Genomic DNA, 20,528 nt, shown 5'->3' on the forward strand with positions numbered 1-20,528 from the left:
AAGAAGGAGGAGGTCTAGGGACATATGTATATGTATAACTGATTCACTTTGTTATAAAGCAGAAACTAACACACCATTGTAAAGCAATTATACTCCAATTAAGATGTTAAAACAAAACAAACGAACAAAAAAAAAACACTGGAGAAAAATCACCTAACCTGACCTGGGCAAAGGGGACTGTGCAGACCACAAAACCACATTTACTAAACTACAGATGGCCACTCACTCCTGTTCCATTTCCTCTGCAGCTCCTGCTGAGCGGCTGGGCTAACAGATCAGACCAATTTGATATGCAAGTTTAAGGCTTTAGCTGTGAAGCTGCTAGATGCCAGGCTAAAAAAACGATGTTTTAAAAAACTGCATATATTGCTTTATGCTCTTCATAACTGTTACAAAGAAAGAGAGGTATCACATAATAGGGCCTTTTGGTTGGTCATTCAAAGAAAACTCACAGAGAGACACTGGATATTTAACCCAATATATACATTCTCCAGTCAAGTTTAATGAGGTACCCACTTTAAGTTTCACACTTGATGGTAAAAGCAGTAGGTGACTAGAATGAGTGGTGGCCAAGGTCACACAGTGGTAGCCTGTGGACTGCTTTGCCCCACAGGTATGTTTTATTTGACTGACATAGTATTAAAAATATAACCTGACATTAAAAAATTGGGATATGGAGCATCTTTTGAGAAACTGGAAGTTCTGGAAACCCTGGGCCTGCAACCCTGTATAGCACCGAGTGGGATTTAGAATCAGTTGCTCCTTCCAGACGGGGTGGAGCACGCAGATCACCACAGCCCCGCCTGGCGTGCTTCACTTATTTGCCTTGTCTGCCTGGCCTGGAACCCCTGGATGACATTATAAAGGTCACAGACCAGGGGCCTCCAGGGAGAACAAATGTTGTGTGTGTGGGGAGTGCTTTCTTATGCTGCTAGAGGAACAAAGAATAGTCAATGCCATAGTGTTCCCTTCGATCTCAACATGTTTAGGCCTTTGATTATATCAGGAATATCTATTAGCCTTTTAAATTTAGCTTGATCGGATCTTTGGGAAGAAGAACTTTTTTTCTATCTACATCTCTTCCTAGATAGCAGAGGATGACAGAGGATAAATAAATGCTGCTTGTTAATGTCCGTGTTTTATACTACTTTATCCAAGAAACTTTAGTGCAAGTAGATGCTATAAATTTTAAAGTTCAAAAGGTTAAGCAATGAGAAAAAATCTTACGGTGAAACTCACTTCGTTAAAAAGTATATGCAGTGTATTGAATGCAGCACAGCACCTTTGGCCAACATTTGCTTTAGGTCATCAGTTTGTCACTTTTCACAACTACACAGGAGGTAGCAGAGATGTGATATAGTGTTTTTCTCCCTAATGTTCGTAATTCTGTGAGGTTTAGTGATCAGCATGTTTATTTCCATAGTTAATCACTGAAGCAATAAATGATTTTTTTGCTTTGTGGCAGGAAGGAACTTGTTTCGTAGTCCTGACTACAGCCCACTCTGCCCTGACACTATCATGAATAATATTTCTTTGGAGGCCCAAGGATGCTCATTTGAAATAATTCATTTACAATACATCCTTGCACCAGAGTTGTTCTATTATGAATGTTTCCAAATATACGGCAAAATCAAATGAAATGTGAGTTAAGTCTGCTCTTGCTCTAAACTTTAGTGAAATGTTCAGCCAAGAGAAGTTACAACTTGGCTATGCCAGGGAGACCAAACACAGTTCAGCCTTTGTGAGGGAAAACAGTTTTACAAACATAAACTGGCAGTACCTTGAAAAAGCCCACTGTGGAGATAAGTACAAGACATGACCCTTCCTCTTTTAATGGCTCATCTTTTTCTCCTTCTGCATTTTAAGCACTATATTTTAGAAGTTTTGGGGGAAAAAAAGTTGTAGCAGCAAAAATGATTCTATTAGTAAGAAAAAGAAACTGGCAAGAAGCAAAGATTATTTCTGTGCAAAAGTCCCTTGCATTGTTTCTGTTACAAGACCATTTATTTCTTTATTTATATAAAGACTCACTGAATCAAAAATTCACGAAGGCCTAGAGTCTGTGTGTTTTATCCCCAGTGACTAAGGTCCATGCGTAGGCTCACTGAGGCATAGCACTGATTGAGAGTTTAAATGTTTATTTAAAACAGAAATGTCAAACCACTCCACCCTCAACCTTTCAAACATCTGGCTAACAATAAGCTAATTCTTCAGCAACAATGTCAGAGCAGAGGAGTAACTCAGGTTATACTATAACTCAAAAGCAATACTACTGGAAAACTTAAAACACCTAGCACTACATAAAGAAGAAAAGTAGGATGCAATTTAAGAGAATTAGCTACAGAAAACCGTTCAAAGGCATTTCTGCTGCCTCACCTTTTACTTTTTATCTGATGCATGGCTACCACCTTTGAACTGGTTTCTGTTTGCGTAGCTTTTTGGTGGGAAAAATCATATGGCTATCCCAGGCACAATTTGGCAAAGTGCAAATTGTCTCTAAGGCACAGAACTTAGATTCTCGGCCAGATTAACAGCAAACCTAGACTTCCCAAGGGAACGTGCTAGAGAAAACGACCCCAGCGTTCCGCTGCTAGAGTGACTTCCCCTCCGGACCAAGAGCCCAGCTCTCACCCTCCCTTCAGTGCTCACTTTCATCCCATAGTCTCAGCAACATGCCCATGTTCCTCGGTTCCATGGCAGAAGCAATACTCATGATTAACACCCAAAATGACCCTGCCTCTCAGGCCTGCTGAGGTGGTGAGCATGAGGGATACAGGAACGTGAAAGGCCAGTCAGTCCTTAAAAAAAAAAAAAAATCAAAGTTGCATTTACATGATGAATCAAAACCCATTGTTAGGGTTTGTTGCAAACCCCAAGTCCCCAGAACTTGTAACTTTAATCCAGGGTTGGCCCCTTCCCTTATTTTAAGAAAAGGCTTCAGTGATTACATTAGTACCATTGTACTAGGCTTCCCAGAATTGAGAAAACAATGGGAATATTAAACCAAAGAAGATCCCATTGAATAGAGTTGCCCATCCCCAGCTGAGGGGTTTTCCCGGAGCAGCAGCCTTTACACCACCAGTTTTAGGGAAATGGCAAAATTTCCATTGCACAGGTCCTTCCAAAATATTAAACAGATATCAAACATTCATTTTTTGGTTGGGGAAAAATGAAACAAAAATTAATTTAGCTCTTTCTAGGGAGGTAGGATATGAGACTCATCAAGGCAGCTCCTGTGACTCAAAATACTAAAGGCTAGGTGGAAACACAACGCTCACATCCTTAAGTGAAAACCATCAAACATTTCTAGGACACTTTCTCTCTCCGGGAAAGCTAGCTTGCTCCTGTCTACAAGGACATGAAGACACGGGGATCAGAAGGGAGCTCTCAGCCAAATTCCTCTCACTTGGCAGGCTCCTCCTGTTCTGCTAGGCTTCAGGGACTACCTGGTCTGGGGGCTGGCTTTGGGCCACTCAAGTAGGAAAGATGATACAGATTCACTGATATGGCTTCATAAAACACCAAAAGGGGAAACACACTGACTAGACATACAGAAAGGGAGCAGTTGGAGCTGCTGATGTCAAGATTAGAACCCTAAGAGCCATGAAGGCAGAGGCACAAGAAGTCTTCTCAGGGGCAGAAGACTCAGTCACCCTAGGCCCTCTCGAAGACACTGAGTAGAGGCAGCTGAAGGAGGGCCTCCCCTCACAGTTTCCTCTGAAGTCCATTCTTACTGCCCCACAGACTCAATTCTCTACAAGACGCCTCATCTCTCAGAGGAATCTTCCAAAGCTAGGAAATCCCACCCTGCGTTGGCCACAGCCTCACACTCCTGCTGTGTGACAAGGAGGGACCTACCCTTCTTTCTCTACTCCTCATTGAAGAAGTCTCACTCAACCCTCAGAGGAAAAGCAACCTAAGCCCACTGTTCCTCCTCAAGCATTTAGCTGCACAAAATAATTGAACTTTCTGAAAACAAGCTGGAGATTGACTCCACCAGACACACTTTCCTGGACTAAGGCTCCTGAGAGGGCTTAGAACACTTCACCACTCTCCAGATGACCCTGGATGGGCCACACCTGGTTCCAGCCCACTCCAGCTTTACACTTTAACCTCCTCCACCCAGAGGTGCAATGCCTGGTGTTGAATTCCCAAGGCAGCTTCCAATTAATGGTGAAAATGGTAAGTGGGATGTAAGCTGCTACCAGCAAAATTAAGGTGAGCATTGTGTCTCCTCTTCAAAGGTGGGATCACCAGATGAGGTACAGAGCTGCTGTTGCTATGGCAGTCACTGAGGACAAAGCCAGGGCCATGGGGCCCTTCCATTCTCCAACACAAAACCACTCCTAGATCCTATCTAATAGGCAATGCTACTCTCCAAGTGTACATGGAAAGTGCTTCAGAGCCTCCGCCTCACGCTCCTTGTCTGCAAGTGAACGAAGCCAGGAAAGCGCTCTCTGCGTTCAGTAAGTGTGCTGTGAAGGTCTTTGGATTCCAGTTTCCTGGAGGCTATACAGGCTCAGGAGACTAGAGGCTGGGTCTACAGGAGTCTGTTCCCAGGAGGCACCAGGAATCTGAATCTAAATCAGGCTTTGGATCCATTTCCATCTCTTCCTTTGCTGTCTGAGTTCCTTTGGAATGCATCCCCACCTGTCCAGATAAAACACAGTTCCAGGTTAACAACATTGCCACCTAGTTACAGCATTTCAGGACTAGATTTTCAATGCCCACCTCTAAGAATGTGTAGCCATGGTTTTGTGAGAAGCTCATACTACTACCTTAATAATAGGACCTTAGATAAAGTCCACACCTGTACATTTGTTGCAGGTAGGGTGACCAAGTGTCGTGGTTTGCCCAGGACTGCAGGATTTTCTGAGATGCAGAACTCTTCAGTTTTAAAACTCAAACAGCCCTAGGCAAAACAATCCTCCTCCCTCCTACAGCTGCCAATCACTCCATGCTTACTTCAAGTGTGTATATTACTTTCCAAAGTACGTTCATAGACATTATTTCATCTAATTCTCAAAACAACCATACAACAACTATTTTCTCCTTTCAGGTGACAACCAGGGCTCAGAGAAACAAAGTAATTTGTCCAAACACATAAACCTGGTAAATGGCAAAGCCAAGGTTGACAGTATTTCCCTAACCTAGTTCACTCTATATAGAGCAATACTATGGCCCTTTAAAAACGACTCAAGGGCTTCCCTGGTGGCGCAGTGGTTGAGAGTCCGCCTGCCGATGCAGGGGACACGGGTTCGTGCCCCGGTCAGGGAAGAGCCCATATGCTGCGGAGCGGCTGGGCCCGTGAGCCATGGCCGCTGAGCCTGCGCGTCCGGAGCCTGTGCTCCACAAAAGGAGAGGCCACAACAGTGAGAGGCCTGCGAACCACAAAAAAAAACAACAAAAAAACGACGCAAGCAGCATCACCGGTGAAGTATTTTTACCAAAAATGTTTTAACTTGAACCTAATCAAGCCTTAAGTCTAACTTCCAGTTTACAGAAATGACAGGGTGACAAAAGAATGAGATAAGCAATGTCTCAGGAAAATAAGGCAAATCCAGAATGTAGGACATTCTGTTAAACAACCGACCCTGTTTCTTCAACAAACCAATGCCATGGAAATTTTTTTAAAAAACGGGGGTAGATGACAACAAAAATAATCGCACAAGACTTCTAAGAAATGATAAAACTTTATGTAAGAACATAAAGGAAGACTTGAATAAATAACTATTCAAGGCTGGGAAGACTCAGCATTACAAAGTCAACTCTACTCAAATAAAGATATAATTCAAAGCAAATCTAATAAATTCCAATATAAATACCAAAGGGAGTTTTGAGAAACTTCACTTTTGAGGAATTCTAAGATTCATACAGAAGAAGCAATGTGCAAAAATAGCCAATGTAACCCCAGAAAAGAACAAAAATGAGCACAGGACTTTCCTTACTGGGAATCTAGACATTTAAAACTCTAGTATTTTCAATAGGACTAATTAAATAGCTCAAGGCAACAGAAAAGAGAGCCTAAAAATGAACCCGTGTGTATTTGGATATTTACAATATATTAAATGTGATCTTTCAAATCAGTGAGGGAAGTATGGATCACTGAATAAAACAATTTAAAAATGTTAAAAAAAAAAAGGGGGGTAGAAGTGGTGATGGAATTGTTCTAGATTAAAAGAAATGAGAAACATAGTAGTGTAAAAGGGGGTTCTTGACTGGTTTCTGGTCTAATAAAAACAGTTATGAAGGACATTTTTATGGGAAAACTGGGAAAATTTGAGTATCAACTGGGTACTAGATGAGAATTGAGAATACTAGTGTTATTTTTGTTAAGTGTGATAATAGTACTGTGGTTCTCCAGAAGAATGACGTCTTTATTTTTAGATATGTGTAATAAAGTATTTAGGGAGGCTATGTCATGACTTTCATAATTTACTTGAAAATGGTTTAGCAAAAAAAGAAAAAGGAAAAAATATACATGCACATACACACACTCATATTTCAAATACACAAATACCTACACATATTTTAAACACACACAAACACATTTGAAATAATTACAGCAACATGTTAACAACGGTTGAACCTAGATGGTGGATGTCCACTGAACTGTAATGTTTAAAGTTTTTCATAATAAGTAGAAGAAAAAGCAAAGGTAACAAAAATACAATGGAAGTTAGGTGATGAAATGATTCAATCCAGGTGCCTGAAGAAGGACCAAGCATCTGGGATTAATTACAAACATTACATCATCAAAAGGTAAGTACTTGCAAAGAAGTAAGCCTATTTCAGGCACTGGCGTTTTGTTTCTGTGATTCTTCAAAACAGAATTAGAAATTCAATTATCCTTTTAATGCTCTCACCTGCTGCCCTCCTTCTAATTTCTTGTTCAGCTTCTGTAGCTGCGTAAAAATCTGAAGGTTTTCTTGCTGTAACTTCTGTTGTTCAGCCAGACACTTCAACACCAGACCCTGCAATCTCTCAACCTCCACCTGCAGAGTGCTGCATGCACAGGTAGGAGTCAAAGGTGTTCCCTTCCCAGCGCATGTTCCTGCAGGATTCAGCCGAGGTGGCTAGAGAGACAGGAGAAAAGGGTCATAGGAGGTTCTGCCCGGATGCTACAGCTCCCCAGTCCAAATGTCCTCTAAGTGCTACCAGATTTTACTTTTAAAGTAACAATATAAATATAAACAATATAAATATAAACAATATAAAACACATATACACGAAGTAAATGGAAGAGAAACTGAAAACTGCTGGGATTACAATAGAACCTGGCTCTAACATAACAGAGCAAGAGAACTCTCAGTGCCTCAGTCTGCATTATGGTAAGGTAAAAGAATAATCATCTATTTTGGAGAACTTTGTGAAAAATTTTAAAGTCATTGATATCTTCCTATTTAAAATGCTGAAGTGAGAGAATGCACAATTTGGTTTGGAACAAGTTTTTCTTTTCTTTTTTTTTTTTTGCACGCCAGCTTTCTCTAGTTGTGGCAAGCAGGGGCTACCCTTCGTTGTGGTGCGCGGGCTTCTCATTGCGGTGGCTTCTCTTGTTGCGGAGCATGGGCTCTAGATGTGCAGGCTTCAGTAGTTGTGGCACAAGGCTCAGGAGTTGTGGCTTGTGGGCTCTAGAGCGCAGGCTCAGTAGTTGTGGCACACTCTACTCTATGTGCTCCATGGCATGTGGGATCTTCCCAGATGGAACAAGTCTTTCTGATCACAGTGAGGATACCATGATTCAAAGGGTCAATATTCATGAAATGTAGTGGATCACACTTTAGAAGAGATTTAAGAGGTGTTCAGTAAATAGGATCGCCAAAACAATTCAAGACGGCTAACTGACAGAGGAATTAAAATGTTTACCTTGAAGTTTCAAAGGCTTTATTTCCTCTTCTGGGAAGCTTTTCAATTATCCTAGCCTGGATTTTTCTCCCTTCTTCTACTGTACTTTGTTTATAGGAAGGGTCAACAAATGAAAGCCCATGGGCCAAATCCAGCCTACTGCTTGTTTTTATAAATAAAGTTTTATTGGAACATAAGCATGCCCATTCATTATGCATTATTTTTGGCTGCTTCTGTGTTACGATATCAGTATTGAATGGTTGCAAGAGACTGTATGGTCCGCATAGCCTAAAATAATTACTATGTAGCCCTTTAGAAAAAGTTTGATGATCCCTGGTTTACAGTTTTATTGAGATATTTACCACAATTTGATTTCTACCAAAGTTAGGTATACATGCATTGCTCCCCCAGTAGACTACAAGTATTATTTCTTACTTACATTTAGAACCTCCAACCTACCCTAGCAGTGTCATGAAAAGTTGGATTTGAATTTTGGAATTTCAGTTTTGGTACTTCTGAGGCAGAGAGAAAAGAAAAGACAATCATCTGGTATAGAAAGATGGGGGCCTGTCAGAAATGTGAAAGGGTAGATACTTTTCCACAGAAATCAGTTTCGCCTTGCATACAGGCTTTAAGCACTACTGAACAGACAGTATGAGTTGATGCTGGGCAGCTGGGAAACCAATGAAGCTACAGGGGAAGACAGTGAGGCCAGGAGAAGTGGGCAGAGCTTACAGCCACTGTTTACCTAGTTGTGATTTAAAGGCAAAAGCTCAGTTACCCAGGCTCCTTCTGGGGGCTTGTGTTCCAAAGGAGCTTCAGAGCCCACCTTGAGTCCTTGTAGCTCTTCGTAGGGCAGAGTATCTTTCTCAGATTCTGAAAAAGCTGCACTTAGGGGGGATGGGCTGTCAGGCATAGGGATGAATTCTGCATTTTCCAGCTCCTATGTATAAAAGAAAGAATCTCATCAGTTCTGTTTGAGCCATTTACTTTCGACCAAATTCCCTTCTTGCTATAGCTTTCACTCTGTCGTGACATCAGCACCCTCTAGTGGAGCAGGACAGTTGTGGTTACAACATAGCTCGCCCCACCTGTCAACATCCTGCCATTCCTTCCTCTGAGGAGTGAACAGTGAAGCGAATTCAAACTCAAATCCAAGAACATTTTGGAGTGTCTGACATGTTTCTCTAACACAGTCTACACAGGCTATTCAGTAAGTTGGGAAGCTCTAAGGTAATGGCAGTGAGGCCAACTGCCAGGTTGCTAAAGGCTGACCTAAAGCTTTAGACAGAACTGTGTGCTGCTTCCTCCATTCATATTCCTATGTAGCTATCAAGTTTAATCTTATTATAGAGGGAGCTTTAAATCTACACGTTCTCTCTTTGGTGGGGGGCGGGTAAAAAATTTAAAATTTCTCTAACTATAAATGTTGACTGTAGAAAATGTGAAAATACAGATGGGCAAAGGGAGATGATAAAAATCACCAGTAATTCCATCACTCATAGATAACCACTGTTAAGCATTTCTCTACCATAAGGCATTCCAATTGCCCCAATATTCTACTTCTACGAACCACAGTACAAAATCTAGAAGCTTAATCTTTGCATGCATGTATTACAAAAACCGCCTTCAAGGAAGGCTGCATTAATTTCCATTCATTTAAGTAATACAGGTATGAGCACATCTTATACCTTTTCTTGTCAGGAAGAAAAAGGATTAGAGATTTGGTGATTTCGGTTCAGGTAGAAATCAGAAACCTAGATGCCTGCTGCAAAACGCTTGGATAGGACATGGGAAACAGATCCTTTCTAGTCCCTACAGAGGTACCACTACCAAAGGAATTACCTTTCGAAGCCAGCCAGGACAGGAGCTGCTGGCCCCACTACTGATCCTCACGGCCTCCGTGGGACTGACTAAACCTTCCATTCCTCGGTCTGCTTCCATTGTTCCTCGGAAGCCTCCACTTGGATCAGGAGTTTCAGATTCCTGCTGACTGTCCTCCTCTTCTCCCCTACCGCCACCGCTGCCACCTCCTGGGCTAGAGCTCTGAACCACTGACAGATACACAGCACAGAAATAGAAAGCTTTGCTATGCAGCAAGATTTACCATCTGATAGCCCCACCGACCCCCGGAGAGGTTCCTAGAGTTGCGTGAAGCAGAACAGCAACAGTGTAAATCAGATACTCGGGACTAAATTTTTAGTTTTTATACAAGGTATTGTGTATCAGTATCTTTATAGCAATATTCACTTCTACTTTCCAAACTTGCTTATCCTTATGTCCACAGCAGATTATCAATGTTCTACCGCATTACTGAATACTCACCCCAACCACAGCATCCATGCCTTAACAGATATACCCAGACTCCAGCATCCTCCATAGAGGTTCACCTTATATACAAAGCTTTTTCACATTTGAGCCAAACACCTCTTAAAGTTGCCAGATAAACTCACCATTATCTCCCTTTCTGGGGAAACACCTGAATGGAGAAGTCCTCAACCACTAAATTCTTTAATGACTATTCGTAAGAATTTTAAAAATATGATGGCTGGTTCTTTAAATATCATGCAGCATATTCCAAGTTACATTTAATGAAGATGAGTTGATGTACAGTCAGGAAATGACACTAAGCTTTAATATGAGCCAAAGAAAAATATAACTAAGAAAGTAATTTGCCAAAGCTAAAAGAAAAAAAAATTGCATGGTATATTCTAAAGTTAAATGTAAAAGCTTATTTACGATCACCAGCTAACCTGGCTTGAGGACTGACCATGCCACACTGTGATCCTACCGAAGCAGCAGAACTGTAGATGCCAAAATAACCTCTTAAGCTTGCTTTTTTGTTTTAAATGGCTTTTAAAAATTATGTTACATTTGACATACACATTAAGACTATTTTTAACATATGTGTAAGTTTTGATGCCTAACAAAATAACCATACATGCATCTACTACATGAAAGTACAATTAGTTTCCAATACGGTAGCCATTAGCCAAATATGGTTATTTAAATTTAAACAGAATGAAAAATTCAGTTCCTCAGTCGCAAGAGCCACTTTTCAACTGCTCAACAGCCACATGTGGCTGGTGGCTATTACACTGGACAGCACAGACATAGAACATTTCCATTATCGCAGAAAGAGCTATGGGACAGGGCTGAAAAAGAATAATACCTGTTTTGCTCCATCTGCCTTGTGAATTCCTTCCTTCTCTGGCCTCCTACCTATATATAACTACTCTGATTAATTTTGTACTTTTCAATTCTTCTTGCAAAAAAAAAAAAACTTTATCACATACTTAGGTATCCTTAAGCAATATATTATTTATTTTGCTTGTTTTTGAACTTTATAAAAAGGCATGTAGTCTGCTGCAACTTGCTTTTTACATTTCACATTATGGAAATATTTGTAGATGTTGTTCATTTTAACACATTTAATATTCCATTGGATGGTTATAACATAGTCAACCAACAAATATTTACTGAGCATTTACCATTTGCCAGGCATTCTTCTAGGCAATGTGGATAAAATTATTGAATAAAAAAGACAAAAATCGTTGCCCTTACAGAGTTTATATTTTCCAGACAATGGACATGTGCTTTTAATCTTAAGTTTTTCCTTTAAATACTGTTCTAGTAAAACAGAGCTGTAATATAACAGCTGTGCTTAGCAAAAAGGTATTTTATCATTTGTGACAGATATTAATATGCACAAACAGATGCTGAGCAATGGGTTACTAAAGGAAACTAATAAAAGGTATGATGTGTGTTTGTGTAAACTAGAGCTCAACAAGTCTAGATCAGATTTTCAACTGTCTTTTTGGAGGATTAGTCTGCTTTCATTCTGGGTCTTCATCTGTTTTGATTGCACAAAACATCAGAATCCAGTTCTGAGACATCAAAGACTACAGGTACCCTAGCAAATGGAAAACCAGAAGGAACACAGATTCAATTTCCTAGCATGGCCCCAAATAAGAGAACCATGAAGAAAGCAGCCAAAGGAAAAGTATTAGAGAGGTTTGGGCTGATTTTCCCAACTACATTGAAAGTTCAGCCAACTTTTAATTCTAAGGGCTTATTCTGAAGGACTACTTCTATAGACTGGAATACCCCTGGGAACACTATGGAAGTAAAGGGTAGACAGAACCCATAGCCCCTAGCATTGAAAGGAAAGGAACAGTACGTAAGTCACGATACAATGTTGGGCAAGCCACGTAATTACTCCCACATGTGTGGTGGCAAAGATGTACTCTCCCTCTGACCGCAATGTAGAAGTCATAACTTATTGTGAAATCTACCAAACTATGACCTTCCCTCTTGATCACTGTATTCCTCATTTCCCAGAGATATTTCCTATTTCCTTTTTTGGGAGACTGCACGGAATTCAACCCAAAGACTCACACCTCAGAAAACCACTGGTACCTGAGATACTGCTACTTACCAGTTCCGATGGATAAACCACTGCTATTCGAACGGATGGTCTTAGAATTCAATACTTTCTCTGTGGAAAAATATTCAGTAGGTAAGCATTGTTTACAGCCAGAGACAGGAAAAGTGACAGCCTAGGATAGGGAGTTAATCTAGGAGATAACTGCTATCTCTCATACCAGATAAAAATATTATAAGCCAAGCACCAATAGCTACTCTATATTCAACTATGTAGCAATTCTCCACCTTAACTATTCTTTGGAATCACCTGGGAAGCTTTAGAAAGTAGCAATGCCTAGGTTCCACCCCAGAGGTTCTGATTTAATTGGTCAGGACAATGGGATTTCTAAAAACTCCTCAAGGGATTCTAAGGCGCAGCCAAGGTTGTGAACCACTGACCTAAAGAATGAACTTGTAAACCTTCACACAGACCTTTATAATTTGTTCATAACAAAGGAATCTTTATGCAGGAGGCAGTTATGATTTAGTTTCTTTTTAAAGCTGTACTGTATGTTTCTCACAAAAGCATGAGCACAGATCAACTAATTAGTGGACTACTAGAAGTAAATTCTACCGCAAGGGGGTCAGAGCCCTTATGTTATCATAAGACAGCAAACAATGTTCTATTCCTACCACTAGATATGGTATCACTGACAATTATTAAGACTTACACGAGTAGCTTCTTTTCTTCAGGACACTTCTGTTTGCCAGAATGTGACCATTAGTAACTTAGGTGTGGGTCTATCCTCTGTCAAAGCCATCCTAACCAACACATATGGAGCCCTTACCAACAATGAGAATGGTGTGCCAGCCTCGGCAAGATAAGTCTGGGACGTGATGCAGAGATCCAAAGATAGGCCGAGGCCATGAAGTGCAGATATCAGAGCCATGCGGTCTCTCTGTGGGGGTCATTGCCAGGCGACCATTACCACCATTGCCCCAGGCAAAAATGTGATTATCTAGACAAAAAAAATTAAACAGCAGACAATTGAACAGAACACTGGCTTCCCAACTCTTTTGGGTTCCCCATCTTTATGCCCTAGAGCTAAAAAGATTTTCCACCATGTACAAAACAAGGGAATGCTATTTATTCCCCTATATAAAGCCTAAACAACTCCTGATGCCACCCAGGTAAAAATGACCACCGCTCCTACATGCTGCCATCCATTCATTCACTCATTCAACATTTTTGGTCATTCATTCAAATAATTATTGGGCATCTACTTCATGATAGGCACTGCTTGAGGTGCTAGGAAGAGAGCAGAGAACAAAATAAAGTTGCTGCCCTTGTGGAACTGACATTCTAGTGGGGAGAGACTGATAAATAAATTACTTCAGGTAGCATTAAGTGCTAAGAAGGAAGATAAACAATAAAGAAAAGTGGAAATAAACAATAATAGTAGGGTATCATTACTTTAGACAGGGTAGTCAGAGAAGTACTTGTTGATACTTGAGCAGAGACCTGATTGAAGTGGGAGAGAACCAGGTGGATATCTAGGGGAAGAGCTTTCCAGGCAGAGGGAATAGCAAAGTGCAAAGTATGTATCACAAACACAACACGGAAGTTCTCTGCAGCTGAAGCAAAGTAAAGGAGGGGACAGTGGCCACAGAAGAGGTCAGGAGGTGACTAGAGTCTGGGTCATGCAGGCCATTCCAATGACTTTGGTTTTTACTGTTTGAGATAGGAAACTAGTAGAGATTCTGAACAGTAGGTATTTAAAAGGATCCCCTAGGCTACCATGAGGAGAACTGACTGCAGGGGCCCAAGGATGGAAGCAGGGAGATCAGTTGTAATAGTGAAGATGGTAAAAAGTGGTTGGATATATTCTGAGGATAATCTATAGAATTTGTGAATGGATGGGACGTGGGGTGTAGGATAGAGCTGCCATTTTCTGAAACAGGAAGGCTGCAGGAGGAACAGGTTTGAAAAGAAGATCGGAAATTTGATTTTGAATACAGTAAGTTTGTTTGAGATGCCCATTAGGCATGAATCAGGACCAACCTGGGAAGACCGGGCTATAAAGCCACTTTATCTTTAGACATCCAAATCAAGGGACTGTTGAATCAGTGAGTCTAGAAGTCAGGTACAGTAATTAAAGCTATCAGTGCACAGGGAAGATTTAAGGTAATAAGCTCAATTAGATAATAAAGGGAGAGGGACTTCCCTGGTGGCACAGTGGATAAGACTCTGCGCTCCGAATGCAGGGGGCCTGGGTTTTATCCCTGGTCAGGGAACTAGATCCCACATGCATGCCACAACTAAGAGTTCACATGCCGCAACCAAGGAGCTCGGGAACTGCAACTAAGGAGCCCACCTGCCACAACTAAGACCTGGTGCAACCAAATAAATGAATAAATAAATATTAAAAAAAAAAAACAAAAACGGGAGAGGATTGTGCCCTGGACACTCCAGGCTTTAGACTTAGATACTACAGTCATGGCACTGAACCTACCTGACTGCACTAATCTGTCTATATGTATGTCTCCCCTACCCTACTAGACTGTGAGTTCCCTGAGGACAGGGGCTTTCTGAAACTTTTTTTTTTTTTGCGGTACGCGGGCCTCTCACTGCTGTGGCCTCTCCTGTTGCGGAGCACAGGCTCCGGACGCGCAGGCTCAGCGGCCATGGCTCACGGGCCTAGCCGCTCCGCGGCATGTGGGATCCTCCCAGACTGGGGCACGAACCCGTGTCCCCTGCATTGGCAGGCGGACTCTCAACCACTGCACCACCAGTAAGCCCCGTCACTTTTTTTTTTAATTGAAGTATAGTTGATTTATAATATTATATTAGTTTAGGTATACAACATAGTGATTCAATATTTTCATAGATTATATTCCATTTCAAGTTATTATAAAATAATGGCTATATTTTCCTGTGCTGTTCAATATATTCTTGGTGCTTATTTATGGTATACATAGTAGTTTGTATCTTTTAACCCCATATCCCTATCTTGCCCCGCCCCACTTCTCCTTCCCCACTGGTAACTACTAGTTTGTTCTCACTCTCTCTGTAAGTCTGTTTTTGTTTTGTCATACTCATCCATTTGTTTCATTTTTTAGATTCCACATGTAAGTGATAACATAGAGTATTTGCCATCCTCTGACTTATTTCACTAAACATAATACCCTCTAGGTCCATACACATTGTTGCAAATGGCAGAATTTCATTCTTTTTAATGGCTGGGTAATATCCCATTTACTGTATATATGTACCACATCTTCTTTATCCAGTCATCTGTTGATGGACACTTAGGTTGCTTCCATGTCTTGGCTATTGTAAATAGTACTGCTATGAATACTGGGGTGCATGTATCTTTTCGAATTACTGTTTTCCTTTTCTTCGAATATATGCCCAGGAGTAGAATTGCTGGATCATACAATGGTTCTATTTTTACTGAGACTCACTTCTATAGTCCCAGAGCCTAAAGGAGGACCTGGAGCATAGTAGGCACTCAGCTTATGTCTGCTATGTGAATGAGGTGATCAAGTACAGTTCAAAGGAGTAGAGGAACATTTATCAACAGGTAATATGCCCAGACACAGAGTCTAATTCTATACTCGTCATTCTGAAGTTTAACTTGAGAAGTACACAGATACTGAAGAAACATTACCTCTCTGAGGACCTGTCAGAAAGTGCTACTGAACTTGCTATACTATTTTTAATCCTCAGTGACATCCTGATTCTGTCTTTCTAGGTACCATTTCCATTTATCTAGCCTGAACTAACCAGTCTGTTCCCTAAAACCACTTGTTTTGGGACAAGCAGGGAAGGTTAACGTGCTACTCTGAAGGCTGGTTCACTTAATTAAATATGGTAACAGATCACTTATCTGACACTATTGCTGGACCTCTCTTGTGTAAGTAACAGACACAGACTGAAAGAAAACAAAGACGTCCCAGAGCATGAGCAATAACAAAAAAAGCCAAAATGAGTCAAAAGATAAGAAGATGAAATATGTTTTTTTGTTGTTCACTAGTCACAAGAAAGAAGTGGCTACAAAAATCAAGAGAGTTTAGAAGGTGATACAGGAAGAGAGAAAAAAGAAAAAAAGAAAGCACAAGAAAGAGGAAAGGGAGTGAAGGCTAGCAGAAGCTGCAAAAAAGAAGAGAAGTGATAGGAGCAGGATGCTGAGGAGAAGAAATAGCTGAGAGGAAAGACAGAAGAAAATTCCATTAGACCAATTCAGAAAGTTGAGAAACACATGGTATATAGCCCTTCAAGCCTTAGCAGTCCCTAAAGACATCACTGCAGTGCAGCTGACCCCAACCAAGGAACAAGGTTAAATTATGTTGTTCTCCTCTCTAGCCACCCAACATTTACTGGAACCAACATGGTACTGGGCAAGGTATATATATAAGTATTTAATAATTCTTAAAACATTGTACCAAAAAAGTTAAAGTAAAAAAAGCAGGGATTTAAGAGTACTAACTTGCCATTTTCTAGAAATCTGACCTTTTTACAGCAATCACTATGTTGGACACATGAAAAGTTAATGAAACTCCATAGGCATAAAAGTTGGCCACCAATTTAACACAGATAAAAAAGTAAACATATGATCCAGCTACACAAATAACCAGTCCACCTCTTTTGCAAGCAAAAATTAAAATATAGCCATCTATCCAGAAAGCCTGAAATAACATGTACAGACTCACCATCAGTGGCAGCAATGGTAAACTCATCACCGCAGGAGACTCTGATCACTTGCTTTCCACCTAGGGGGCCCCCCAACAGGTTGATTCCTAGACGCTTCTTATAATTTCCAACACCCAGCTGTCCACACTTGTTGCAGCCAAAGGTCAGCAGCCGGCCTCGCTCTGAGACAGAAGCAAAAATAAATAACCAGGTACAAATGGGTCATGAAACAGAGGGAAAATGCAGACAATGCAGAGTCCCATAGACTAGCTTCTGGTTGTTAGAGTATACAAATATAAAGCTAGCTACACAATCCTGGACCTAGGGCAGCTAGGGCATCTAGAACTATGACCAATTAGACCCAGGAAGTGATTCAATATTATATATTCTATTTTAAATGTGGAAAATGGGTACTATTTAACTTAGAAAACTTATAGATGGTGCTAAATACAAATAGCAGTTGCCAGAAATTATAGGTGTGGTATTCTCATTAAGGAATGTATTGATTATATACTTATAATGATTACCAACAAAACATTTATTTGAATGCCCAATTTGTTAATGAAATAATACTGGATGATGGGGGAAATCAGGAGAATGTGTACATATAGTTAAGAAGCGCTACTACCTGATAGAATAAAAGAGCCTGAAATACTAAGGCCTGTGTACACAGTCGTACATCAACTCACCATCAATAGCAGCAGTGTGAGTCTTGCCTGGGGCAATTGTACGGACCTTATAAAAGGACAACTGTTTGGCCAAGGTAAAGGAGGTTGTGTAGGGGACTTCGTGGTATGCCTGAAACAAGGTAGAACACAAAGCAAAGACTCATGAAGTAAAAAATGGAGGGGAAACAGGCTGAAAATGTTGTCGTGGTGATCAAAAGGCCTTTCAAGCAAATCATGTTATTAAGAAGGTGCCAGGTAGCTTTTCATCTCCAATAGAATAAACGAAGAAATAAGCTCAATATGTAATCAGAGAATTTAGTATGAGACAGGACTTTCTGACCACAGAAGTTTTAAGATTCCTAAATTAGGGTATGCACAACATGAACTCTCCATCCCAGAAGGCATCTATATAAGGGTAGAATCATTGACTTTTGTCTTGGTTATACACTCTACATACCTAACAAAAGCAGGGGAAGGAATTAAAATCCTGAAGACTCTGTCCAGCCCATCAGTTTACTGTGATCTAATTTTACCTACAATATTCTCAACTTGTTAAAAACCACGTTCCTTTTTTTTTGTTTTTTTTTGCGGTACGCGGGCCTCTCACTGTTGTGGCCTCTCCCATTGCGGAGGAAAGGCTCCGGACGCGCAGGCTCAATGGCCATGGCTCACGGACCCAGCCGCTCCGCGGCATGTGGGATCTTCCCGGACCGGGGCACGAACCCGTGTCCCCTGCATCAGCAGACGGACTCTCAACCACTGCGCCACCAGGGAAGCCCTTGTTTTTTTTTTTTTCCCCTTTAGATTAGCATAAAAATAAATCTTCCCATGTAAGTTTAAAATTTCACAACAAACACAATGTTGTAACAAAACCCAAATCAAGTAATGGTAATTCTGAATACGCCTTTTCAAAGTACATGGACACCCTCCCCAGACCTGCTCCAAATTTGCACTCTCCCATTTCACAATCACTACTTTAGAGATTGCTTAAAAATTAATTCTTTTTTTTTTGGGGGGGGGGTTGGTTCGCGTGCCTCTCACTGTTGTGGCCTCTCCCGTTGCAGAGCACAGGATCCGGACGCAAAGGCTCAGCGGCCATGGCTCACAGGCCCAGCCGCTCTGCGGCGTGTGGGATCTTCCCGGACCGGGGCACGAACCCGTGTGCCCTGCAACGGCAGGCGGACTCTCAACCACTGCGCCACCAGGGAAGCCCTTAAAAATTAATTCTTACCTTTTCCATTGAGATAGCAAACTTGTCTCAATATGACTCTTTAGAAAATGACAAAAACTCATCATACTAACACAAAGAGGGGACTAGTACTTAATCAGTGGCGAATTTATGACATTCTTGAAGGAGGGGAATGGTAATAATAAGCCTGTATAGGATCAGTGATTTGAGAGTAATCATAAAAACTCCCTAGAGAGGTGATACATGGAAAAATGTTTCTTTTCATAATGTTAATTTTCTTGTATCTACTTCAGTGATAAGGTAGAATTTGAATTCCGTCACTGATTGTAATCAATTTATTTATTGAGGTATAACATACTATACAATATTGTACAGCTTGATACATTTTTCTAAAGGTATATAAATGTAAAACTACCATCCAGATCAAGATATAGACCATTTCCATCACCCTAGGATCCCTCCTACTCTTTCTGTTAACACCTATGCCCCTCTTCCCAGAAGCAACCACTGTTTTGACTTTTGCCATCATAAGTTAATTTTGCCTGTTCTTAAACTTCATATAATGGGCATCATATAGTATGTACACTTTTGTGGCTGGCTACTTTACTGGACATAATGTCTGTGAGATCGTCACTTTATTCTTAAGTCAAATTCCACAGTCACAAACCAATAATAGCATTTCCAAAGAAATTCCAACCTAGAGAAGTTCCGATGATGTACTTAGGATACCAAACGGGGTACTCACTTCATGATTGATGATTCCAGACATGCACTGATTCAGACCCAGTTTGTTGAACTCATTGAGTCCACAGGCCAGCACTTTGCCTGACTGGGTCAGCAGAAATGTCCCATCACAGCCACATTGAACTGCAACAATAATCAAGGCCTTGGGAACATCCACCTGCAAGAAAAAAAAAAATCAGAAAATCTCCCAGACATAACTTGTATTAGGGAAAAACCCTCAAATTCTTTCAAAAATGATGCTCTGCATTTAGCAGAATGACTACAGGGAAATAAAGGTTGCTCTATTTTCTTCAGATTTGCCCCGAAGCTTAGAGGCTACTGTTTTCAACAAGGAGCTCAACTTTTATAATAAAGTAAAAGAAGGCAATTCCAGGTCAGCTAAAAGTTTTAGCAATAGGTCCTACTTAGGAAGACTTCTCAGAAAACACTGGGAAAAGAGAAGCTTCGATCTATTAATGATTTAGTCCTCTGAGATGCAGAGATCCCATGATAGTTATAGAAGAAACTCAGTAGCCCTGTGGGGTGCCAGTCTGGTCATATAATAAGTGAGGTGACCAAGGATTGAGGCAGCAGCCAAGACTTCTGAAGGCTCACATCCCTCTGCAGCTAACTAGACAGGGCTGAAGAATGGTGGGGGGACATGATGGATGTCTGTGAAACCTGAAAACTCAAACCTCAAACCTTCTCCTATAGTCTTTTCAGAAGAAGAGGAATAACTGTGAATCCTATTGATTGAGAATGGTCCCACAGATATATGTTAATTTTTAAAATGTAAATAAACATTGTTAATAGTGAACAGTGGGTGAGCCTGTGTCCTAGGGTGCATGTGACCGTGCTCTCTCTGCTTGTTTCAGCTCCCATGCCAGCTCTCACAGTGCCAGCTCTTGCAGTACTGAGAGGAATTAGATATTACATTTCATACAATATGACCCCTAAATACAAACACCTACTTCATTTGGTATCCAACTGTGGAAAGGGGAAGGGAAATGGCTGTGCTGGGTTAAGGGATACTCTATTGCTTTCC

At 40.9% G+C, this 20,528-nt stretch overlaps 1 protein-coding gene across 2 annotated transcripts in view; it reads right to left on the bottom strand.

The window, feature by feature from the left end:
- Window positions 1-1,256: 1,256 nt before the first annotated feature.
- Window positions 1,257-20,528, bottom strand: part of NEK9 (NIMA related kinase 9) — a 37,998-nt gene continuing 18,726 nt past the window's right edge. The window contains exons 14-22 of one of the 2 annotated variants that reach the window (XM_029238539.1): window positions 19,506-19,661; window positions 17,593-17,701; window positions 16,924-17,085; window positions 13,059-13,229; window positions 12,284-12,343; window positions 9,691-9,899; window positions 8,675-8,788; window positions 6,867-7,076; window positions 1,257-4,650 (exon numbers count right to left, since the gene is read on the bottom strand). In XM_029238539.1, the coding sequence (XP_029094372.1) occupies window positions 4,528-4,650; window positions 6,867-7,076; window positions 8,675-8,788; window positions 9,691-9,899; window positions 12,284-12,343; window positions 13,059-13,229; window positions 16,924-17,085; window positions 17,593-17,701; window positions 19,506-19,661 (1,314 nt within the window). In that variant the 3' untranslated portion in view covers window positions 1,257-4,527. Of the gene's footprint in view, window positions 4,651-6,866; window positions 7,077-8,626; window positions 8,789-9,690; window positions 9,900-12,283; window positions 12,344-13,058; window positions 13,230-16,923; window positions 17,086-17,592; window positions 17,702-19,505; window positions 19,662-20,528 lie in introns of both variants that reach the window. The other variant, XM_029238538.1, reaches the window with a different exon arrangement.

This window comes from Monodon monoceros, unplaced genomic scaffold, assembly GCF_005190385.1.
Source record: "Monodon monoceros isolate NGI ecotype Baffin Bay Population unplaced genomic scaffold, NGI_Narwhal_1 Super_Scaffold_21, whole genome shotgun sequence".
Taxonomy (NCBI): Eukaryota; Metazoa; Chordata; class Mammalia; order Artiodactyla; family Monodontidae; genus Monodon; species Monodon monoceros.